We start from the raw sequence: 24,179 nt of genomic DNA, 5'->3' as shown, positions 1-24,179 counted from the left end.
TCAGCGGGGACAGGGGCGTTTGCCGCGGAGGGCAGGCCCGGAACACCTCCCCGGGCGCCCGCCTCACTCCCGGTTGTCCCCCAGGACTGGTCGGCCAACCCCATGTTTGAAAGGAAGGACAACAAGAAGGAGGCCCTGCTGGACCTGGACGGGAGGCTGGTCAACCTCAACAAGCGCTACACGGCCGTGAAGGAGGCCGGCATCAAAATCCAGGCCATGGTCACGGTACGGAGCCCCGGGGGCCTGGGGGCCGCTTGCCCTTCGTGGGCCGGGGGTGGGGGTGGCAGAGGTCCCTTAACAGCCTCTTCAGCGGTCCCAGAATCTACGCTCTTTAACCCCAGAGACTTTTTGTGGTTGTTAATTTTCGCCTGAGGATGCGGGAGAGAGGGAGGGAGAGGAACATCGATGCGGGAGAGACGCATTGATTGCCTGCCTCCCGCATGCACCCCGACTGGGGCTGGGATCGAACCTGCAACCCAGGCACTGCCCTTGACAGGGAATGGAACCCGCGACCCTTTGGTGCTCAGGCCAGCACTACCCTGCACAAAGTGGGTGCAGACAAGGGACATCTTCTTACAAGGTCCCCGAGCTTGTTCCTCTGGGGCCAGCTGCTGCGGGGCGAGCTCCGTGTGAGGCCCCGGTGACCAGGAGGAGGCGCCAGCAGCCCGGGGAAAGTGGGGCTCGCTGAGCACGCGTGTCCGGCGTGTCGGGGCCAACACGCTAAGTGGGGATCACGTGTCACACCAGAGCCTGCCCCGCTGCCCGCAGCGTGGGGCCCTCCCGCCGGCCAACACTCTCAGGGCCTGTGGGGCGTCCCCGCTGGCCGGCGGCCTGGCACCCCCAGGGCTCCGCCTGGTCTGACCCCCGGGGCCCCTCGCGCTTTCCTCCCTCCGCGGCCGTGGCTTCCAGCTTGTGTCTGGAAGGTGGCGCTCCGCCCAGGCCTGGAAAAGGCTAGAGGCGCGGCGTGTCGGGGGCGCGGGGACAGACAGGCGGCCCCGGGTCACCGCGAACATCGACTGGGGAGGGAGGGAGTCGGGGGGCCGGCGAGACGGCCGACTGCGGGGCCTGTTGGCAGGAAAACGCGGAGCTGTTCAGAGCGAACACGGCCACCCAGCCCTGGAAAGAATACGTCCTGTACATCGACAGCATGGTCTTGGACGAATTTGACAGTTTCATCCGCAAGTCTCTCAGTTACCTGATCAACAACATGGTTCTGGACGTAAGTTATACGCAGAAGACGAGCGGGGGGTGTGTGTGTGTGAGAGAGAGAATACGTATGTGTTATAAATGTGGTTTTGTAAATACAAAGTTTACGTTGGAATCGGTAGGTTAGTTTCCTGGAGAGAGAACAGGCTGTCCCGTTACAAGTAAACAAGGTTATGAGAAGCTGCCAGGGCCACCCACTCAACTCGACCCTGTTTTAAAATGGCAAGTCCTGCGCCCAGGCCCTCCTCGGTTCCAGGCTCTCGGCTCATCCGGTCCCCTCCCACCTGGCAGATCTGAGAGTCGCCCGCTTTGCTGCCAGGTGAGGGAAGGCAGGGACCTCTGCCGCCGCCTCCTGTCGACCTGGGAGGGTCAGGGGGACGCCCTCCTGTCACCTGGCAATGAGGTGGCACCCTCAGCTCCGCAGGCTCATGAGGGGGTGGCTCTGGGAACAGGCAGGGTTACCTGTGCACGTGCTTTCTAAACGGGACCCTGCCATGCACGTGAGGGCTCGTCCCACCCGGCTGTGACCCACCACGCGCCGTGGCCGTGGCCGTGGCCGTGGCCGCCGGCCCTGAGAAGCCAGCCAGCCACCCCTGTGCGCGGGTTACACGTTCTTGACTAGTTCAGTCCTCACAGTAACCCAGAGAGATGGGGACAGGTGTCTGTTCCGTAAAATGCTTTTTACCATTTTATATATATCTGGGGAAACCGGGCGGCCACAGCCACACAGCGAGTAAGGAGCAGCTACGGGCTTTGAACCGGGACCGTCGGTCGCTGGCCTTCCCTTCCGGTCGCTGCCCGGCCCTGCCCGGGGCTACTCCAGCCGGCTGCTGGCCCTCCCGCCCGGCGGCAGGGACCACGGAGAAGCGTGGCCTCCCAAGTGGCCCCGGCCCGTGGGAGTCGGGCAGCGACCCTCCTGGCGCTGAGAACGGTTCCTCCGAGGGCGAGGCGCTGACCCCCCCGCGGCCCATTGCAGGAGACGGTCGCGCCGCTGTTCGAGGTCCACATGGAGCTGGGTGAGGACGGGCTGGCCTTCAGCCCGTCCCTGGAGGTGGGCGACGACCGGGGCTTCCTGGCGCTGATGGAGAGCCTCATCAACGACATCTACAACACCGCCAAGCTCATCCCCCGCCTGGCCAAGGGCAGGCTCAACTACAAGGTGGGTCGGGCGCCTCCGCCCCCCGCTTTCCCCGCTTTCCCCGCTGCTCTCCTGGTTCGGAGCCGCCTTCCAGCTCAGCGGAGCCTGGTTACTTACATTTTACGGGCCAGTGGTTCGGGATGTGACAGGTGCCCCCGGACTGCAGGGGGGGCTTCTCTCCCCACCCCCCAAGCCCTGCCCTTCCCCCGGAGTGGCCGGGCTCCATTCCCCGGCCCCTGCCCACGCCCCTCGGATGCCCAGGGTGTGCCCTGGCCCCTCCCGGGCTGTTTCTCTCCCTCCTGTGACGTCAGCACCGCCACGGTTCTCTCCACACCCAGGCCCTTTGCCACACGTGTGCCTCCGCCCGCTCCCACGACCGTCCACTCTCAATACCGTTAGACCCTGCCCGACAGTAAACGCGGTCACATCAGATTCCGGGGGCGTGACAGGCGCCGGAAACTGGGCTCCCCTCCGAGGGGGGCGTCTGTCAAAGCCTCGTTTGTGGGACAGTAAAACAAAAATTGGAAATGGCCGAAATGCCCGCCAGACGGGACTCGCTGGATAGGCTCTGGCCCATCCTCGCAAAGGCACCCGGGGGAGCCGCAGAAATGAGCCCAGGCCGGGAGGGTGCTCGTGACATGTTGTCAGTGTTGACGGAGCCGAGGACCCCGTTTACAATATGATTTCGTTCATTTGAACAAACAAAACACCCTGTCTCTCTGCGGGGGCCCTCTCGGCGGTCAGGCTGCTTCTCCTGGGGAGTGGGATGGGGTGGGCGGGGTGGCGGGAGACAGCGGGGGCCGCGGGGCTCCCCCCGCCCACACTCCTGCGCCGTCTGAGCCTCGGCCGCGGGCTCACGGGCGGCGCCTCCCCTGCCTCTTGCAGGCGGACCTGGAGGACATGCGGGACCTCATGCAGATGCGGGAGGAGATGTCCAACCTGGTGGTCGGCGCCATGAAGGAGGCGGAGGAGTTCCAGGACTCCTTCGAGAGGTACTCCTACCTCTGGGTGGACGACCTCCAGGAGTCCATGAAGAACTTCCTCGCCTACGGCCGCACGGTGACCCAGGAGGACGTGGACGCCCGGGCCGAAGACGTGGCCTCCAGGACGCCGCCCACCCTCACGCGGTTCCAGCAGCAGGTGCCTGGGCGCCCGCCCCTGGCTCCCTCGCCTCTGAACCCCCCGTCCCCCGGGGAGGGGCGCGGGGTTTGCCTCAGGACCCGGTGTTACGGCTGAGGCCAGCGGAGCAGGAGGCGGCTGCTGCCGGAAAGAGTCTGTGACTCAGGGTTCCCAAGAGGAGGGGGCGCCGCTCCCCGAAGGGCCATGAGGGGGGAGCACCGGGGTCGGTCAGCAGGCAACGGAGCAAGAAAGTGGGGGGGGGAGGCCATGCTGTGGTTTCCGTGGGAAGGAACGAGTGAGGCAGGCAAGCGGGCCTGGGGGTGGCTGGTTTGAATCAGTGCCGTGGACCCCGGGGCGAGGGACAGCCCCCGAGTGCTCTGACCCTCGGCCGGGCGGGGGGGGTGTAGGACAGGGGGACGGCTCCCGAGTGCTCTGACCCTCGGCCCGGGCGGGGGGGCATAGGACAGGGGGACGGCCCCGAGTGCTCTGACCCTCGGCCCGGGTGGGGGGGTGTAGGACAGGGGGACGGCCCCCGAGTGCTCTGACCCTCGGCCGGCCGGGGGGGGGTGTAGGACAGGGGGACGCCCCCGAGTGCTCTGACACTCGGCCCGGGTGGGGGGGGTGTAGGACGGGGACGGTGCCCGGAGCGTGAGAGCCTGATGCAGGCGGGTGGGCTCTGGGCGGGTCAGTCTGTACGGGAAAGACGGCTCCCTGGGGCGCTGTGGCTGTCTCTGGGAGTTAGCCGGCCCTGGGTGGAGGTGGGGGCTCCTCGCGGGCGAGTGAAGCCCCAGAGGCCGGAGTAAAAAAAAAAAATAAGAAAACACAGTTAACACGGGAGCCTGCACCTGTTTCCCGAGGCCCAGCGAGAGGGAAGGGCACCCGGGGAGCGGGCAGGCGGGCACCCAGGTGGGCGCGCTGTGCGGCACAAGGCAGGGCCAGGGGGTGGCGCTCAAGAGCCTCAGTGGGGAGGGCGGCCTGAGGAGGGCCAGGCGACCCTGCTCGTCCTGGGGAGCCCCTCGGAGGGCTCCCCTGAGCGGGTACGAGACCCTCCCCTCGCGGCTGGTCCTGGGGAGCCCCTCGGAGGGCTCCCCTGAGCGGGTACGAGACCCTCCCCTCGCGGCTGGTCCTGGGGAGCCCCTCGGACGGGCTCCCCTGAGCGGTGCGAGGCCAGGCCCAGGGGCGGGGGTGCCGGGGGAGGACAGCTGGCGCGGTGGCCCGGCCCCGTGGCGAGCCGGCTGTGTCCCCCAGATCGACTCCTACGAGAGGCTCTACGAGGAGGTGTCGCGGTGCGAGAACACCCAGGTGTTCAGCGGCTGGCTGCAGTGTGACTGCCGGCCCTTCAAGCAGGCCTTGCTCAACACCATCAAGCGCTGGAGCTTCATGTTCAAGCGCCACCTAAGCAACCACGTCATCACCAGGTGGGTGCGCCCTGCCGCCGCCTGGGGGAGCCGGGGGCAGGCGGGCCCGGTGCAGGCGACCGTCCGGGGAAGTGCGTGGTGTCGTCCGGCGCCTTCTCTGGGGCAGACGGGGGTGGAGTTCCAGCTGAGAGGCCAGCGCCCCCCCCAGGGTGGCGCCAGCGGGAGGGTCCCCTGGCTGCCAGGGGGCCTCCGCCTCTTGGCCCGCGCCTGCTCACTGCGCACTCGCGGCATCTGGGTGCCAGGCGAGAGGACACCCTCCGCTCAGGCGAGCGTCGCAGGGAGTCCTGACCGGTGACAAATGCCCCAGGGACGGTGCAGCTACAGGGACGGGCGGGATCCCGAGAGTGTGACCCAGCTCAGTGCCACTGGGGGGCAGCAAAGGCCCTCCGAGACGCGGCCTCACCCTGGGATTTGCCCATCAGCTTGAGGGGCGCTGGTGAGGCGTGGGGGGCCGTGCGGGTGGGGAAATAGCAGGTGTCCTGAGATGAACCCCGGCTCTGCCTTCCCGGGGGGAGCCCACCGCCTCGGATGGCCACAGCCCGCCCCCGGGGAGGTGGCCTCTGTCACAGGCGGTTTGCTTGTCCCGTAGCCTCAGTGACCTGGAAGCCTTCATGAAAGTCGCCAAGGAGGGCCTCAGGACGCCCATCAAGGAAGGGGATTATGACGGCCTCGTGGGCGTGATGGGGCACCTGATGCGGGTGAAGGAGAGACAGGCCGCCACCGACACCATGTTCGAGCCCCTGAAGCAGACCATCGAGCTGCTCAAGACCTACGGGGAGGAGATGCCGGAGGAGATATACGTGAAGCTGCAGGTAGGCGGGGCTGGGCGGCCGTGTCCAGGGGAGAGAGGGCGGCCGGGACCCTTCCCGTGGCCGGAGGAGACGGCCAGCCTCCTCCTGGAGACACAGGATGACACTGCTCAGGACCACGCCGACACACAGCACACGCACGCACACACATGCACACATAGATGCAGGTACACACAGCATGCACACGCACGCACACACATGCACACATAGATGCAGGTACACACAGCACACACGCACACACGTGCACACATAGATGCAGGTACACACAGCATGCACACGCACGCACACACGTGCACACATAGATGCAGGTACACACAGCACACACGCACACACGCACACACGTGCACACGTAGATGCAGGTACACACAGCACACACGCACACACGTGCACACATAGATGCAGGTACAGCATGCACACGCACGCACACACGTGCACACATAGATGCGGATTCAGCTCACCTAGGTACCGGAAACACAAGGCTGCCAGCGCCTGGCCTGGCCACGGAGGCGCAGCCCTGCAGAGGCGCCCGGGAGGCTGGGGGGCCCGGGGGACTCTGTGCTCCCCGCGCAGCCCCCCGCGCGGGTCTGTAGTCACGGGACCCCCCCCGGCCTTCGCCCGCCTAGGAGCTGCCGGAGCAGTGGACCAACACCAAGAAGCTGGCCTTCCAGGTGAAGCAGAACGTGGCTCCCCTGCAGGCCAATGAGGTCAACATCCTCAGGAGGAAGTGCCAGCAGTTCGAGGTGCGCGGCCGGGGCAGGGGGTGCGCCCGCCGCGTGGGGGGCGGGGCTGCCGCGGGCGGCAGGTGCCTGACCCGCGTGTCCGCCCGCAGCTCAAGCAGTACGAGTTCAGGGAGAAGTTCCGGCAGGAGGCCCCGTTCGCCTTCAGCGACCCCGAGCCCTACCAGTCCCTGAGCAAGGTAACGGTGCCCGAGGCGGAGCCGGGCGCCCCTTCTCTCCTGCGGCTGTCGTTCCCGCGAGCCCAGAAACGCCCCGTGGGACTCGCCTCCCCTGCAGCCCGCGGCTCACACCCGCCCCCCGCGCTGTGCCTCCTGGGCCCCAGCCGCCCTCACGTTCAGCAGCTTCCTGCCCCCTGGTACCTTCCTGCCCCTGGCCACCACCTGCAGCCCGTGGCCAAGCCTCGCCCTTGCCCTTCTCTGTCCCCACTGTGACGTCCATGGTCAGCGTCCGCCTCGCAAGCTCCACGGCCCGAGACCTGGCCCCCACTCACGTTCGGGCCCCACGGGCCCCTCAGGGCCGGCAGGGAGCCCCGGGAGCACGCTGGGCACTGCCGGGGCTTCTGCTCCAGCACCTCGCCCAGCCCACACCTCTGCCTTGCCCTGCGGCGAGAGCACAGGGAGCCCCGAGGTGTCCCCCAGGGTCCGCCACGCTCCCCCCCAAGCCGCTGCTCTTCCCCTGCTCAGCTTGACGCCCACCATTCTGAAGGCCGAGGTCCCGCCCTCTGTCCGTGGCCACCTCCTAGCCTCCGGTTTCCCGAGCCACAGGGCAGACAGGCCCCTTCTCCCCGGGGACCCCCGAGCGCTTACACACGGGCCCCGGGCTGGACGCGAAGAGCTCCTGTTGGTGGCGGTCTGCGCTTAATCATGGGCTCTGAGATGGCTCCCCGCCGTTGCTTATCTAGGGTTTTCTCTTTTTCAAAGCAGCCCAGCATCCCCTATATAATTTTTAATAAGATAAAAAAAATAGACGTAGCAGGGAAATGGGGGAGATTCTGGGGAACCTCAGGAGGAAGTTCGGCATTCAGACGACATCCCCGAAAAGTCAGTCCCTGGGCCTGAACTCGCAAAGACAGACCAGACCCCCTTCCCATCAGATCGGAAGCAGGGGGGCTTTGAGAGGGCGGGGAGGGGAGGGTGCCGCCCCCCGGCCCCCCATGGCCGAGTTTGCCGTCCTGACACGTAAGAGGGGCTGGCGTGGAGCATGCTCGTGGCTCAGGGCGCAGCAGGGAGAAAGGGGCAGGGTGCCACTGGGTGTGCCTACGGCCTGCCTCACCCGCCCGCCCCCGCCCGCAGCAACAAAGGAGCATCGTGGCCATGGAGAACATCATGGAGGGGCTGAGCAAGTCGGGGGGCCTGTTCGAAGTGGCCGTCCCCGACTACAGGCAGCTCAAGGCTTGTCACAAGGAGGTCTGCCTCCTGAAGGAGCTCTGGGACATGATCTTCATGGTGAGCGGCTGGAGGCTCCAGGGCGCGGGCGGGGCGGCCAGTGCTGACGGCACCCGGGGGGGGGGGGGCTCAGCACCAAGAGGGGTCGCTCCCCCATCCTTCGGTAGTGAAAATGCAACCCCAGTTTCCCTGATGGAGGCACCCGAGGGACCCCGAGATGGGCGTCTCTCTGTCATTTTCTCTGTAGGTGACGGGCCGCGAGCTCCACTGCCTCCCGCTTGTCTCCCTCTTCTCACCCTCTCTCACCTCCACCTCTCTTTAAAAACTTTTAAAAATAAGGAATATCCCCTAATCTCCCGGAGAGAAAGACCCCTGGGGCTTTGGTCACATGCCCGACGACTGGCTGGCGATGGGGAGCGTCTCTCACGGGCGGTTCCACCGACCCCCGGGCAGCCTCTTCTGTGGACTGGGCGCCCCTCTGGCCCATTTTCTAATTGGGCTTTTTTTTCCCTCTCTCTCGAGTTTCGAGATTTCTTTATCTCTTCTAGAAATCAGTCCTTCGTCAGATCTGTGATTTGCCCACAGGGTCTTTTTATTATTTGAATGCTCAGCTGGGGATGGAGATGAGCAGCCCGGCCGGGAATTGCCCGCGACCTGCCGCGCGTGGCCCACGCTCAGCCCCTGAGCGCGCCGGCCGATGCTCACGTTCTTTCTGTGCCGACCGGTGTGGCTGCGCGATTTTCCGTCTCTCGTCGGCCGAAACGGCGCCGTGACACCGCTCGAGCTCCGGCCGTCGGAACAAAGCCCGTCTGGCCGCGGCCCGGCGTCTTTCTGCGTGTCGTGGGCCTCGGCTTCCTAAGCATCCGCTGAGGATGTCTGTGTCCGAGCCCGCGACAGGTTCCGCTCTGCCGCCTCTCGCGGTCGCCTTCGGATCGGGCACCAGGGTGAGAGGAACCGGCAAGGGACCGCTTTTCTTTCACACTCTTGTGGAAAACGGGCGTTCACGCCCCCTTGACTGCGCGGCAAGATTTCCAGTGAAACCGGCTGGGCCTGGAGATTTTTCTTTGGGGAGGTTTTGGTGATAAATGGCGCCCTTTCCCGTGGCGCCCCCAACGCCGGCGATGCGGGGCGTCCGCCCTCGCCCTCGCCGTCGGCACCGGAGGTTTATAAACCATGAAGTTCACCGACTTTTCAAAGAGCCCGCGTTGCGGGTAACGCTTTTTCTCCGCTGTTTCGCGGCTTCCGTCGTCACTGGTGCCCGGCCTTGTCTTTATTCGCTCCTTCCCGCTCTTTGCTTCGGGCCTATTGGCATTTTTTTTTTCCTTTCCTCTCTCTCGTTAGTTTCTCGACTGGATCTTTATTGATTTGAGGCTTTCCGCCTTTTCCAGCGCAGACGTTCGGCGTTTACAAAACGGGTCCCTCGGCTTCAGCTGTATCCCGCGTATCTCGCTACTTCCTTCAGTTCTATGTCATTTTTAATTCCTTTTGAGGTCCCCGCTTGAGCCGTGGACTATTCGGAAGCGTGTTTTTAATTTCTGAGCGTTTGGGGGGTTTCCCTGTTGCCTTTCTAACTGTCGATTTCTGGTTCGGTTCCACGTGGTCAGAGAGCACGCAGCATGACTTCAACTACGTTTAATTTCTTAAGGCTTATTGTGTGGCTTGGGGTGGGGTTTGTCTTGGTCAGTGGTCCGTGGGCACTTGGAATTAAAAAAAAAAAAGGTTCTGGTGGGTGGAACGCGCTCTGTGTGTCGGTTAGATGCTGGGGGTTGGTTGGGTGGCTCAGTCCGTCTATGTCCCAACTGGTTTTGTGCCAAAATAGATTTTAAGTGCTAACTTTCAAGTTGTATTTTTAAGTTTGACTTTTTTATCTTTTAAGTTGTATCTTAAAAAAAAAACCACACATATATATATGTCTTTATTGATTTCAGAGAGGGGAAGGGAGAGGGAGAGGGAGATAGAAACATCCGTGATGGGAGAGTCACTGATCGGCCGCCTCCTGCTGGGGATCGATCGATCCTGCAACCTGGGCCTGTGCCCTGACCGGGAGTCGAGCCGCGATCTGGTTCATGGGTCGATGCCCAACTGCCGAGCCACGCCGGCCGGGCTTGAGTGGCATCTTTGCGACGGGGTTGTTTTTCCCTTGGGCCCGCCCGCTCTCTCAAACCCTGTCACTGGCTCCAAGTCTGCTCACTGGCGCGGGTGCGGGCGGCCGGGCGGGCGGCCGGGTGCCGTCCTGAGCCTCCCCCGCAGGAGCCAACCGCGAGTGCCTCCCCCAGGTGAACACCAGCTTCGACGACTGGAAGACCACCAAGTGGAAGGACATCAACGTGGAGCAGATGGACATCGACTGCAAGAAGTTTGCCAAAGACGTGAGGTCGCTCGACAAGGAGATGAAGACCTGGGACGCCTTCGTGGGGCTGGACAACACCGTGAAGAACATGATCACCTCGCTGCGGGCCGTGAGCGAGCTGCAGAACCCCGCCATCCGCGACCGCCACTGGCAGCAGCTCATGCAGGCCACCCAGGTGCCCGTCGGGGCAGCGAGGGCCCCGCCCCGGGGCCGGGGGGCTGGCGGCCGCTCCGCCCAGTGCTCGGGGCCCGGCGCTGAGGGAGGCCCACGTGGACGGGCCGGCTTCCTGCTCGTGTGGCCTGAACGGTGACAGGGCCCTGGCTCAGAGGGGGCCCCGCACCGGGTTCAATGCTCTGCTGTCTCCTCCTTGCATTTCCTAATTTTTAAACAAAGGACTGCACCATTTTCATTTTGACCTGGGCCCCGCCAAATGTGTAGCCGGTTCTAGTTGTAGGTTGAATATCCGCAGAGCTCAGGGAGCTTGGGGTGGATGAACAGTTCTCGGGTCCCCCCTGAACCTCAGGAGCACAGTCCCGTTGCCCAGATCTTCCCAGGGATATCCCCTAGTTGGGGGTCTGGCCTCATGGGGGTCTGGCCTTGACACCCACGGAAGGAAAATGGGAACGCTCCCCCTCCATCAGCAAACACTGAGCACAGATCCACTCGCCAGCCCCTCTGCAAAGGCCCCACGTAGGTGCCGGGGGTACAGAGAGAGAAACAAGGCCTCCGCTCTCACGGAAGCAAGGAAGGAACCCCCGGCACAGCGGCCACACAGGGGAGGCCACGCGGGTGGGTGTTCTGGGACGATTCCCCTCGTGTAGCGGAGGCAGGCGTCACCCCAAGGCGAGGGGAGAGCAGGAAGGACTGCAGAGCCTGTGCTGTGTGGCCTGGGCCTTGGGGGAGAGACATCGAGTGGAGCCTTGAGGTCCCGTGGCCGCCTCCTGCGTTTCAAACCCCTTCTCTGCTCTCTTGCGAGAGCTCTTGCCCTTGGACTTGGGCCCCACACACTTAACCAGCAGGATTTCATCTCAGGACCCCCAGCATCCACGAGGACCCCATTTCCAAAAGGCTGCATTCTGAGGTCCGGGCGGGGGGTGGGGCAAGAATTTGGGAGACAGGGTTCAGCCCCCTGCAGGCGGGTGCTGCAGCTTCGCAGTTTTACGGGGAGGAAAGGCGAGGCCGGATGCTCCGTCTGTGGCCTGGGAGGCTCACCGACCTGCCTCTCCCGGGGGACAGAGGTGACCCCGCCGGAGCACAGGTGGCCTGCTGGAACCTGCCTGTCCCCCCCCCCAGGTGAAGTTTGAGATGTCAGAGGACACCACCCTGGCGGACTTGCTGCAGCTGAACCTGCACAAGTTTGAGGATGAGGTCCGGAACATCGTGGACAAGGCGGTGAAGGAGTCCGGCATGGAGAAGGTACCTCGTGGACGGGCCCGTGGCTTGTCTGTCTTGTCTGAGGTGACGCAGGCGCTGATGCGCCACCCACCGTGTGCCACTCACTCCACGTGGCGCCAGCGCTCACGTAACACAAAGGGAAAGTTTCCTGGGCCTTTTCTTACCCGGCCCACGGGAGAAATCTTGTAAAATATCTCCTGATGTTAGTCCCGGGGGGGGGAATGCCAGTTCCTGGCTGTAGCTCTGCCTCCCTGCCCAAAATCGTTTGCGCTTTTTGAAGCACCCCGAGCTCTCTCCTTTCCTGGGGCACCCCGACCTGTGTCCTGTCTGCCCCTCCCGGATGTCGGAGGCAGGGGGCAGGAGCCTAATGAGCCGCCAGCCACAGGGCCACCCCGAGGCCCTGTGTGGTCCGGACCTCTCCCCTCTCCTAACTGTTGTAGGAGTTTGGATCGCCACTTTTTGGCTTTTTTTAAAAACAAAACGACTTTATTCAGTGATAACTCACATACCACACCGTTCGCTGTGCAAAGGGTACAACCCGACGGCCTTTAGCGTATTCACAGATCTGCACAACCGTCACATACTAGTCAGTCAATTTCAGAACATTTGTCATCTCCAAAAAGGAACCTCTGTCCTTTAGCTGTTACCCCCCACACACCCCGTCTTCTCATACCCACCCCTGCCCCAGCTCTAAGCGACCACTGACCCGCTTTCTGTCCCTGTGGGTTTGTATATTACGGACACTTCACATCAGGGGACTCGCCCAGCACGTGGCCCTTGAATCTGACTTCTTTCACTCGGCGCAGCGTCCTCAGGGCCCAGCCACGTTGTGGCAGGGGTCAGGGCTGCACTCCTTTTTCATGGCCGAGTAATATTCCGCTGTGTGGATGGACCCCGTTGTGCTTATCCACCGTCTGCTGGTGGGCACTTTGGTAGTTGCCACCTTTTGGCCACTGTGAATGACGTCGGTACGAACAGTTTGGCTTTTCTCAAAGAGGGGCTTTTTCCAGGTTCTAGGAAACTCTGGGTCCTTCCAGGCCCTCCTGCCAGAGGCGCGCTGACCCGATTTCTGTTCCCCGGAAGGTGCTGAAGGTGCTGGACAGCACCTGGTCCACCATGGTGTTCGAGCACGAGCCGCACCCGCGGACGGGCACCATGATGCTCAAGTCCGACGAGGTGCTGGTGGAGACGCTGGAGGACAACCAGGTGCAGCTGCAGAACCTCATGATGTCCAAGTACCTGTCCCACTTCCTGAAGGAGGTGACGAGCTGGCAGCAGAAGCTGTCCACGGCGGACTCAGTCATCTCCATCTGGTTTGAGGTCCAGAGGACCTGGAGCCACCTGGAGAGCATCTTCGTAGGCTCCGAGGACATCCGCTCCCAGCTGCCGCAGGACTCCCGGAACTTTGACAACATCGACAGGGAATTCAAGGTGAGCGCGGCCGTCTTGCTCCCGCCCGCCCGCCCTTTCCAGAAACGGCTGCGCTCGAGGAGGCGGGGCTCCTGACCCTGGGCGGCCCCTCCTCTCCCCAGGCCTTGATGGAAGACGCAGTGAAAACACCCAACGTGGTGGAAGCCACCAACAAGCCTGGTCTCTACAACAAGCTGGAGGATCTGAAGAAGAGGTAGGTGCCCACGCCCGTGTAGACCAGGGACGCCACGGTGGGAGACCCGAGTGCTGGCCAGGACAACGCAAAAGACAAAACAAAAACCCAGGTCATGGGTTTGCACACCCTTCCCCTGGGAGCTGGTGCTCCCAGCCACGTCGGCCACGCCTGACCACGTCGGCCACGTCTGGCCACGTCCGGCCACGTCTGCCACACCGACCACAATGGAGGGAGCAGCAGCTGTGGACCTTACACTATGCCCCCTCCTACCTAGGGATGCCCCCAAGGTGAGGGGCTGGCAGGGCATGAGCACGTCGGGTTGGAAAGCCGGAATCAAGTAGGCTGGGGCCGGCAGGCTGGGCACCTCTGGCTGCCAGTCCACAGGGGCAGGGCGGCCCAGGAGAGACCCTCTGCCCCTCGGGCCTCGACAGCCCCTTCCCCTGCCCTAGGCTGGCCGTGTGCGAGAAGGCCCTGGCTGAGTACTTGGAGACAAAAAGGCTGGCTTTCCCGAGGTTCTACTTCGTGTCCTCGGCCGACCTCCTGGACATTCTCTCCAACGGAAACGACCCCGTGGAGGTAGGTGGCCCCGCCGTTCCGAGGGACAGGCCCGCTCCAGGGGGCCGCGTGCTCACCCCCACATCGGGCGGCCCTGGAATTGTGGAGGAGTGTCCCCGGTGTCCCGCGTCACCTCCACAAAGCCGTCCACACCAGAAACCACCCGGGGCCCAACTATGACAGAAAGACCGGGAGACTCTCTGGGGACCCTGGGACTCGTTTCCTCGTGTGGAAAGTGGGTTCGATGCCAGGGGCTGAGCAAGACGCTTTCCTGAGAGAGATGCCCACTCACTAGGTCCCCCCACCATAAAGCCGGCCCCGGGGCCTGGAAAAAAGGCTCCTCGAGTCTCTTCTGAAAGAGGGGAGGTTAACTAACCAGGTGAAGGGAAGGTGACTATATATTAACTGTAAAGTTGCGGGACTCGCCATCGGGGATGCACTAGGGTGGCCCGAAATATAAAGATCTGAGTGTGTGACTTGGGGAAATAAGCCCGGTGGCTGGGTCAGAACTTCTCAAGGAAAAGAAATCTTGGGGACAGACACTGTGTCCGGCGAGGACCCCGGGCTGGCTCCAGCGTCCTGCCCGAGAGCAGTTTCCGCTGTTCCCTTTTGTTGGCTGAGCGCGTTCAGTGCACATTAACCAGAGGAGCGGGAGTCGATCCCCCCGGAAAGGAAGGTGCTTCCAGCCGCCAAGGAACACGGGCTGCGGGCGCCCCGTGGAGCGCGGCCGTGTAACTCCGGTGCCCCCGCCCCCCGCCAGGTGAGCCGCCACCTGTCCAAGCTCTTCGACAGCCTCTGCAAACTGAAGTTCCGGCTGGACGCGGAGAAGAAGCCGCTCAAGCTGGGCCTGGGCATGTACAGCAAAGAGGACGAGTACGTGGACTTCGACCGGGAGTGCGACCTCTCGGGGCAGGTGGGTGCGGGTCCCGCGGGCGGAGACGGCGCCCTCAGGAGGACAGGGCGGCGCTGGGAGAGCCAGGGGCCCTCGGGCGGGTGTCGCCGCCAGTCCCTGACTGTCCCTGTCCCCTCCTGCCCCTGCCTTTGAGGAAGGAGTCCTTCCAGGACTAACTTCCAGAGTTTCCGGCACAGCCGGACCCACCTGAGGTGTGTTCTTGAAAGAAAGAGCCAAGAAAGGCGAGGAGGGGAGGAAAGAGTTTATGGACGCCGCTGAATTTCCTGTGGCTTTGAAGGGGTCACACACACCCGACCCAAGCTCTAATACCCGCTGAGAAAGCACCGCCGGCCCCATCGCTTTGAGAGATGGCAGAGGCCCCCTCCCTTGGGTGCCCTGTGCCCCTCTGCGGGGAAACGTCCCGGCTGCCCCTCGCCCACAGCTCATCGCCTGAGTGTTGACCAAGCCTCGGGACCCATGTTGACATGAGCCTAAGCAAAATGTAATTTGGAGCTAAGTCCGCTCAGGGGGAGAGGAAATCTCATGCGAGAAACCCCAAGATTCAGTGACGTGGACTTGGGAGCCTGGCCGCCTGCTGTGCCGGGAGGGGCTGGCGGGCCGTGGCCAGATCCCCCCATCGGAGCTGGGTCAGACCCGTTCCCCACTGAGCTCCTTAGACGTGACCACGAACCACAGGGAAGGCCGCCACGCTGGACCTGTAGTTAAAGAGGAAAAGCGGCCCTGCGATCCGTTTGGGTCCCCCGCCCCCAGTAGCAGCTAGTTGAGGGTTTGTATTTAAGATGCGAGCAGCCTTGTTGGCAGGTTTGTCCCGGGTCACGGTCTTGGATCCTGAGACGATGCACCTGAGGAGCAGGTGGGGGCTCCACTGTTCAGAACCCGAAACACGGCGGGGGGGGGGCAGAGATGAGACGCAGCCTCTCCGAATGTCGGCAACGCCCAGGGGCTCAGACGTAGCCTGTCTTCTCTTCTCGATTTTTCTCTGGTCCCCCCTCCCTCCCCTGCCTAGAAACAGTGCGTGAGCATGAGTGCCCGGCACCCCCAGCTTCCCAGCCCCTTTTCCGGTTGGCCGTTCTTACTGCTCTAGAAAGGCCTTGACATTTCAATCCCTGGGGCCAATATGATGACCGATATTAAAATCTTTACGTAGCAAAGCAAGTCGGAGTTAGACGGTCGCGGCCTCTCGGGTCAGCAGGCTCCGTCCTCCCGCAGGTGGAAGTGTGGCTGAACCGCGTGCTGGACCGCATGTGCACCACGCTCCGCCACGAGATCCCAGAGGCCGTGGTGACTTACGAGGAGAAGCCCCGGGAGCAGTGGATCTTCGACTACTCGGCCCAGGTGTCGGGGGCGAGGGCTCGGGGCTGAGGGCGGGAGGGTCCCCGCGCCGCCGGGGGCGCCGGGCTCACTGCGGGCGGCCGCCCTCCGCCGCAGGTGGCGCTCACCTGCACGCAGATCTGGTGGACCACGGAGGTGGGCATGGCGTTCGCCAGGCTGGAGGAGGGTTACGAGAACGCCATCAAGGACTACAACAAAAAGCAGGTGCGCGGGGTGCACCCTGCGGGACTCCGCGGGGACATCCCCAGGGGGGTCCCTTAGCGGAGGCCGGCGGCCCTGCCCCAGGGGCCGCTTTGCCAAGGCAGGACGTTACTTTCCTGTCTGGAAATGACCAGTTGCTACCGCGACTCTATTTATAAAGATTCCTGATTAGGATTTTAGATACCAAAGGTAATTTCAAATGGAAAAAAGAAAAATGACCCATAACCCATCCCAAGATATAACCACCAGCAACACACTATTAGCTAATTATTGTGCTAATACTATTGTTATTATTCTAATAGTATTACTTTAATAATATAGAATAGTATTACTTTTATATAGACTATATAAAATAATATTACTTTAATAATATTATTGTATTATATATGTTAAACATATAATATTGTTATTGTAATCTTGTGGGATTCATATAATTGACTCACATGCAAAAATATACATCCAACGGCCTATTTTTTAATGACATTTTTTGGTTTTTGTTTTCCAATGCTTTAAACCCAGTTTTCTCTTAACGTCCACACCTTCCACGGCACCGGGTCTCCTACCACATCATTTTTAGTGGCTTCGCGGCGCCTGCCGGGGGCCACTCCGCAGCCACCCCACCCCCCGTTGGGGGCCGGTGTGAACGTCCCCCCTGCGTTTCGTTCTCGGGAACCCGGGCGCGGTGGGTGGGCAGCTCCCGGGGACCAGCCAGGGCGCGGCAGGCGCCGCCCGGTGTCCCAGCGAAGGGCCTTCGCTCCTGCAGATCAGCCAGTTGAACGTGCTGATCACCCTGCTCATTGGGAACCTCAGCGCCGGCGACCGGATGAAGATCATGACCATCTGCACCATCGACGTGCACGCGCGGGACGTGGTGGCCAAGATGATCGCAGCCAAGGTGCGGGCCGGGGGCGGGCAGGGAACCGCTGGGGAGGGCCGGGACGGGCCTGGGGCCTGGCATCTGGTGGGGGGGGCTCCGGCCCCCCACTGCCGCCCCTTCCTGGGAGGCCACTCCCCTCAGCCCTCCCTGGGACTCACCCCTGCACTGGAGGAGGGGGGCGGGAGCATGGCCTGGGCCCCGGGCAGCCCGGTGACAGGCCGGCCTCGGTGGCCCTGCAGGTGGAGAGCTCCCAGGCCTTCACCTGGCAGTCGCAGCTCCGGCACCGCTGGGATGAAGAGAAGAGGCACTGCTTCGCCAACATCTGCGACGCCCAGATCCAGTACTCGTACGAGTACCTGGGCAACACGCCCAGGCTGGTCATCACCCCGCTCACCGACAGGTGCGGACGCCCGGCCCCTGCGTCCCGGGGCCACCGCGCCTGAGCCCGAACCGCCCGGGAAAGGAGGCCCGGGCTTCCCGTGGGCCCTTCCCCACCATTCTCCGGATTCTCAGACCCGAATGTCCTGCCGAGGCCAAAAGAGCCTGGCGTTCGGGCCGGGGGGGGCCCACGTTTGGAGCCGCCTGCCCGGAGCCCATCCTCGGGCGCAGGGTTCTCACTCCCTCGCTCCAGGGCCAGCTGTGTGGCCTCAGGGGAGCTGCTTGACCTCTCTGAGGGCCTGCGAAGTGGGGATACTGTGAGCTTGTCGAAGATGGAGCGAATCATTTAGCAGCAAAGAGTGCTTGGCGCGGCACCGCCCAGAGCAAACCTCGGGGAACATGGTGACGCTTAGGACCAGGCACGGTGCTGGCTCCTCCGTCACATCGCAAGCCCTCCCCTACCTGGGGGGCCGAGCGGGTGTCCCTGAAGCCACAGGAGAGGAAAGTGACGGCCGTGGGGTGCTGGTGTAGAAATTAAGCAGGGGTCCCTTGCAGGTGCTACATAACCTTGACCCAGTCCCTCCACCTGATCATGGGTGGAGCCCCTGCTGGCCCAGCGGGGACGGGCAAGACAGAGACCACGAAGGACCTGGGCAGGGCCCTGGGCACCATGGTGTACGTCTTCAACTGCTCTGAGCAGATGGACTACAAGGTACGTCCCCTGGGGGGCCAAGGAGGGCCCCCCCCCCGGGAGGCCGCAGTCCGCACGCCCCGGGTGAGCTCTAGACGCGCCACTGACCGGGTCTCTTCCTCGCTCCTCCAATCTGGCCTTTCCAGTCCTGTGGCAACATCTACAAGGGCCTGGCCCAGACGGGAGCCTGGGGCTGCTTCGACGAGTTTAACCGCATCTCGGTGGAGGTCTTGTCTGTGATCGCAGTGCAGGTAGGGCCGCCTGGGTCAGACACGAGGACTCCCTGCGTTACCACTCGGGGCAGGTCCGCTTTCCTGCAGCCTGTTCATTCAGCCTGACCAGCGGGCACAGAGACGAGGGAGACCCAGCCCCGTCCTTCAGGGGCCCATACTTCGGTTGGGCGAGCAGAAGGGAAAACAGGAAAGTCAGCTCTGGTGGCATGCACGCGACTGAGCAGAGATGAGGGGACGATTGATTTTGCTCAGGGGACCAGGACAGAGGGTTTTGTTGTTGATATCAATGGATCTGGGTGTTGAAGGATGCATAGGAGTTTGTTAGACAAGGGTGCTGGGGGAGAACGGGAAGGCAAGGGAGAGAAGGAAAGGAGGGCCTGTGCTCTGGTGTCTTGGGAACACTTGGGCCAGAGCCCAGGACACGAGGTGGGGAGGTGGAGACAGGGTGGAGCAGGGCTCCCGGATGGGGACGGCATCACCCGCCGCCTGCGGGCGCCCACCCTGCCCCACATGTTCGGAGGAACGTGTCTGCGTTTTGGACAAATGCCTCGGTCCATCCTGGGCACCACTGGGCTCTCTCAGGGAAGCTGAGGCCAACCTCAGGGTCCGGAATCAACTCTGATGCTTCAAAGGGCTCCGGAAGCCGGGGTGCTGGCGGTGCTGAGACCCCCCCCCAGGACAGACAGACGGGTAGACGGGAGGTGGCTGGAGCCCGACCTGTGGCCCACGGGGGAGGCGAGGCTGCGGGCAGAGCTGGACAGTCCCGGGCAGCGGGAGGAGCAGAGGGGGGCCGGTTACTCAGACCCACAGCCTGGGGTGAAGCCCAGCCCAAGTTTACTAATTTGACGCCCCAGTTCTGTGCTTGCCGATGATTCCAACGTCCGTGCCCCCACTTCTTAATCCGTAAAATGGGTTCGATGACACAGGTTTGCCGGCGAGATTAGGGTGAATGCAGGGAGCTGGCAGCCTGCGCTGCGGTTGCCCTGCGCTGCGTGGAGCTGTCCCCAAGCCCCTGGGCTCGAGGCAGTAAGAGAGAAGGCGAGGCCGCCAGCGCCCCGGCCCGGGGCGGCACTGCCCGCCCGCCAGCCAGGCCCCAGGAGCCTTGCGTAGAGCCCGCCTCGGGTGCCAAGAGTGCGCGGCCTGGAACCGAGGCGCCGGAACTGGGGCAGAAGGTGGGGAAAGGCTTCCCGCAGAGGCGAGGCCGCAGGGGTTCAGGGGTCCCCGCAGGCCCTTGACCGGCGCTAACTGCGAACGCGGGGCGCCCTCAGGCCGTGGCTGGGAGGCTTGCAGCCGCCTGGGGGGGCTCGGCTTCCTCAAGCACTGACGCAGGCGACGACGGGTCGCTGCTGTCCCTGCCGTCCCTGTCCCTGCCGTCCCTGTCCCTGCCGTCACTGTCCCTGCCGTCACTGTCCCTGCCGTCCCTGTCCCTGCCGTCACTGTCCCTGCCGTCACTGTCCCTGCCGTCCCTGTCCCTGCCGTCCCTGTCCCTGCCGTCCCTGCCCCTGCCGTCCCTGCCGTCACTGTCCCTGCCGTCCCTGCCCCTGCCGTCCCTGCCGTCACTGCCCCTGCCGTCACTGTCCCTGCCGTCCCTGCCGTCACTGCCCCTGCCGTCCCTGTCCCTGCCGTCCCTGCCCCTGCCGTCCCTGCCCCTGCCGTCCCTGTCCCTGCCGTCACTGCCCCTGCCGTCACTGTCCCTGCCGTCACTGTCCCTGCCGTCACTGTCCCTGCCGTCCCTGCCCCTGCCGTCCCTGCCCCTGCCGTCCCTGTCCCTGCCGTCACTGTCCCTGCCGTCACTGTCCCTGCCGTCACTGTCACTGCTGTCACTGCCGTCACTGGTGTCACTGTCACCGCCATCACTGTCCCTGCCGTCACTGTCACTGCTGTCCCTGCCGTCACTGGTGTCACTGTCACTGCCGTCACTGTCCCTGCTGTCACTGTCCCTGCCGTCACTGTCACTGCTGTCCCTGCCGTCACTGGTGTCACTGTCACTGCCGTCACTGTCCCTGCTGTCACTGTCACTGCCGTCACTGTCCCTGCCGTCACTGTCACTGCTGTCCCTGCCATCACTGGTGTCACTGTCACTGCTGTCACTGTCACTGCCGTCACTGTCACTGCCGTCGCAGGAGCAGGGCTCAGGCAGCAACGACAAGGAACACGCCAGGGACACGTCGGCAACCTGGGGACTCCCCCAGCATTTTGCTGGTGACAAAGCCCACCTCTGGGGACATGCTGTGCGGCCCGCTTAGTCACGTCCATGGGGTGGCAGTTAGGGACACGGCCGGGCAGGTCAAGGAGAGACGGGCGGGCGGGGGGAGGTGTGGCTGTGGAGGTGACCTGCGGGGTCCCCTCAGCGACAGACGCCCCGCGTCCCGGCTGCCCGCGCGGTGTCCGCGGCGCAGCACCCCAGCTGTGGGGGTCACCTTGGGGTGGCTGGGTGGGGCACGTGGGGGTCTCCCCACATTCTGTCTTAAAACTACAGCTGTCTCAAGATTTAAAGTTTAACTTGAACAAAGAGAGGCCGGGCGGCGTCGGGGGCCCTCTGCCGACCCCTCGCCGCGCCCTCCGGGCGCTCCTTCCCGCACTGACGGGCCTGCGTCCCGGCCGCCTAGGTCAAGTGCGTCCAAGATGCCATCCGGGCCAAGAAGAAGACCTTCAACTTCCTGGGGGAGATGATAGGACTCATCCCCAGCGTCGGCATCTTCATCACCATGAACCCCGGCTACGCGGGGCGCACGGAGCTGCCCGAGAACCTGAAGGCCTTGTTCAGGTGCTGGCGGGAGGGCGGGGGAGGGGGTGCCCGGAGAGGAGCGGAGGCGGGTGGAGCCAGGAGAGGCAAGTGGGGTGCAGACGGGGCTCCCGAGGCAGACAGAACCCAGCAGGCCAGGGCCCCCTAAAGAGCAGGCGGCTTCTCCTGCTCTGTCTCCCAGGTCAGGGGTCCCCACTAGAGGCGATGGAAGGCAGGGTTCGGGGTGACTCTCAGAGAAGGTGGAGGAGAGGAAATGCAGGGCCTGGAGACGCCTGGTGTGGAGGACGGAGGAGGTGGGGAGGGAGCAGAGGCCCCAGGCCAGGGATGCTGTGCCCCCCACCCGCCCCCCGGGAGGTGGGTGTGCCCCTGGGTGGGGAGGGGCAGGTAGGTCTGAGCAGGAGGGGGAGGAGCCACGGCTGAGCCTCTGACCCGCCAGGCCCTGCGCCATGGTGGTCCCCGACTTCGAACTGATATGCGAGATCATGCTGGTGGCGGAGGGCTTCCTGGAGGCCCGCCTCCTGGCCAGGAAGTTCATCACGCTCTACACGCTGTGCAAAGAGCTGCTCTCCAAGCAGGTGAGGGCCGGTGGCACCCTGGGCCCGCCAAGCCAGGGTGCTCGAGGGGCAAACACCAAAGGGGCCCGGGGGCCTCCCTGGCTGGCCTGGTGAAGGCTCCACGTGTCCCAGCAGCAGGCCCGCCTCTGCCTGACCCTCCTCGACCCCAGACCCGCCTCGGGGGTGGGCACCGCCAGCCGGCCAGCCTGGGAGACGCGCTCACACCCATGGCCTCCGCCCGCAGGACCATTACGACTGGGGCTTGCGGGCCATCAAGTCGGTGCTGGTGGTGGCCGGCTCCCTGAAGAGGGGCGACCCCAGCCGGGCAGAGGACCAGGTGCTCATGAGGGCCCTGAGGGACTTCAACATCCCCAAGATTGTGACCGACGACCTGCCGGTGTTCATGGGGCTGATCGGGGACCTCTTCCCAGCCCTGGACGTGCCCCGGAAACGGGACCTGAATTTTGAGAAGGTGGGTCCTACCAGCCTCTGGCCCAGCCTGGGAGCCCAGTGGTCAGGGCTTGTCACCCACCCAGGGTATTTATTTCTACCGCGTGTCAGATGGGTTACCTCAGTGGCAGGTGCGACGTTGGGGTGGGTGGCCCCGTCTTCCAGTCCGCGATAGTCACACACACGTGGCTGCCTCTCCAGCCCTGGCCAGTCCTCCCTTAATGCTGGGGTCTCGAGAGGAACCAAGGGGCTTCTGGCAAACCCATGGAGGTCTCGGTGGCCTTCGTGGTGGGACCTGGAGACACATCTGCCCTCAAGGGCGACTGTGCCCCATGATCTCTCCCCTGGGCAGAAGCTTCCCCACCCAGAACACAGCCTGGTCCCCACGCCCGGGCCCAGTGCCCATGCCCAGTGCCTCGTCCTGTGCCCAGCACCCCGACCTGTGCCCAGCCCCATGCCCAGCGCCCCATCCTGTGCCCTCAGATCATCAAGCAGAGCATCGTGGAGCTGAAGCTGCAGGCCGAGGACAACTTCGTGCTGAAGGTGGTACAGCTGGAGGAGCTGCTGCAAGTGCGCCACTCAGTGTTCGTCATCGGGAACGCGGGCAGCGGCAAGTCCCAGGCAGGTCGCTCTCGAGTTGCGCCTGGACCCACCCACCTCCACCGAAGGGCCCAGCAGGGTTCCCGCAGGGCGGGCAGGCTGCTGGAGGGTCGGCCCCCTTTCACCTGCCCCCACCCTGGGCATCCCGGAGGCCACCCCCACCCGAGTGTGTCCTGAGCGGGGGGGGGGGCAAGCAGTGACCACTGGACCCTGATCCCACGATGGGGCCCTTCTCCCGGGGCCACCTGCCTCCCCGGGGGCCACCCCCCTCGGCGGTCTGCAGGCGCTGCCTGGGGCGGTGGGAGCAGAGGGTGGCGGCCGAGTCACCGGCTCTGACAAACGCGGGAGCCTCTAAAGCAGCGCGTTCAGCTGGGCGCCCGAGGGGTGAACACCACGTCCCGGCGCTAACGGCCACGTGGGGACGCTCACAGCGAGCTCTGAACCCAGTTTACCGACAGGGAATATACACACATGCGTATAAAGGAGCCTCGCGCTATCTTGTCCTCTGGCTGGAAGAATTAGGAGTTGTTTCTGTCCCTTACATTTTTTCGGGGAGCATAGGTTACGTTTATCAGCAGGAAGCTGCTGTGGCTTTTCCTGGGTCGCAGCGAGGGGTCGAGGCCAGCACTTCTGTGCCTTCCGCAGACAATGACAGTGGCTTGTTTGCTGCCCCCGGACCCGGCTCCTCATCGGGGGGACGCAGACCCACCTCGCCCGTGTGTCACCAAAGCAAAACAAACCCAGGGCAGGGCGCCTGGGTGTCGAGTTCACGTGGGACCCTCCCCTTTGAGGGCATCGCCTACAGCCCGCCTTGAGTGACCCGTGCTGAGTGACGCCCCTTGCCCAGGTCCTCAAGTCGCTCAACAAGACCTACCAGAACATGAAGAGGAAGCCGGTTGCGGTGGACCTGGACCCCAAGGCCGTCACCTGCGACGAGCTCTTTGGCATCATCAACCCGGCGACCAGGGAATGGAAAGACGGTACTGGGACCGGCGGCCCAGGGTGGGCTGCGGGGCGTGGGGCCACCAGCGGGCGTCCCAGGCTCTCAGCGAGCTCCGTGCAGCGAGCACGTGTTGGGGCGTCGCCCGAGCCAGGCTGGCCCCGAGGAAGCAGGTCTGGGGGCACCCGTGCTCGTGGTGCCTGGGGATGGTCCCTGTGAAGAGCAGTGAGCACACAGGCGGGGGCCAGGGCGGGGGCCAGGTGGAGGGAGGGGCCGTGAGGTCCTGGGCAAGCGGGCACCTGGCTTGTTGGGGGGACCTGCCCTACACCCATCAGTTTCCATGGTTCCCTCCGAGACGAAGCCCAGGGAGGCCTCTGCTCCCGAGTCCCCCCTGCCCACACCAGCCCTGCTCACACCTGCCCTGCTCACACCTGCCCTGCTCACCCCAGCACTGCCCACACCTGCCCTGCCCACACCTGCCCTGCCCACACCTGCCCTGCCCACACCTGCCCTGCCCACACCTGCCCTGCTCACACCTGCCCTGCT

General features: G+C 64.0%; 1 protein-coding gene across 1 annotated transcript in view; it reads left to right on the top strand.

Annotated features, from left to right (window-relative positions):
* DNAH17 (dynein axonemal heavy chain 17) overlaps nt 1-24,179 on the top strand; it is a 74,532-nt gene that overhangs the window by 15,567 nt on the left and 34,786 nt on the right. The window contains exons 16-41 of the mRNA XM_087825769.1: nt 85-225; nt 1,076-1,219; nt 2,183-2,365; nt 3,230-3,484; nt 4,712-4,881; nt 5,471-5,693; nt 6,314-6,430; nt 6,520-6,606; nt 7,720-7,872; nt 10,089-10,337; nt 11,456-11,578; nt 12,641-12,988; nt 13,090-13,181; nt 13,613-13,739; nt 14,479-14,631; nt 15,841-15,966; nt 16,060-16,167; nt 16,928-17,059; nt 17,281-17,441; nt 17,975-18,131; nt 18,257-18,361; nt 20,953-21,110; nt 21,526-21,664; nt 21,888-22,115; nt 22,577-22,714; nt 23,541-23,673. Coding sequence (XP_087681895.1) covers nt 85-225; nt 1,076-1,219; nt 2,183-2,365; nt 3,230-3,484; nt 4,712-4,881; nt 5,471-5,693; nt 6,314-6,430; nt 6,520-6,606; nt 7,720-7,872; nt 10,089-10,337; nt 11,456-11,578; nt 12,641-12,988; nt 13,090-13,181; nt 13,613-13,739; nt 14,479-14,631; nt 15,841-15,966; nt 16,060-16,167; nt 16,928-17,059; nt 17,281-17,441; nt 17,975-18,131; nt 18,257-18,361; nt 20,953-21,110; nt 21,526-21,664; nt 21,888-22,115; nt 22,577-22,714; nt 23,541-23,673 — 4,150 coding nt within the window. The remainder of the gene's footprint in view (nt 1-84; nt 226-1,075; nt 1,220-2,182; nt 2,366-3,229; nt 3,485-4,711; nt 4,882-5,470; nt 5,694-6,313; nt 6,431-6,519; nt 6,607-7,719; nt 7,873-10,088; nt 10,338-11,455; nt 11,579-12,640; nt 12,989-13,089; nt 13,182-13,612; nt 13,740-14,478; nt 14,632-15,840; nt 15,967-16,059; nt 16,168-16,927; nt 17,060-17,280; nt 17,442-17,974; nt 18,132-18,256; nt 18,362-20,952; nt 21,111-21,525; nt 21,665-21,887; nt 22,116-22,576; nt 22,715-23,540; nt 23,674-24,179) is intronic.

Source organism: Miniopterus natalensis, chromosome 17, assembly GCF_054644295.1.
Source record: "Miniopterus natalensis isolate mMinNat1 chromosome 17, mMinNat1.hap1, whole genome shotgun sequence".
Taxonomy (NCBI): domain Eukaryota; kingdom Metazoa; phylum Chordata; class Mammalia; order Chiroptera; family Miniopteridae; genus Miniopterus; species Miniopterus natalensis.
Note: the sequence above shows the minus strand (reverse complement) of the source record. Positions and strands in the feature narration are given on the sequence as shown.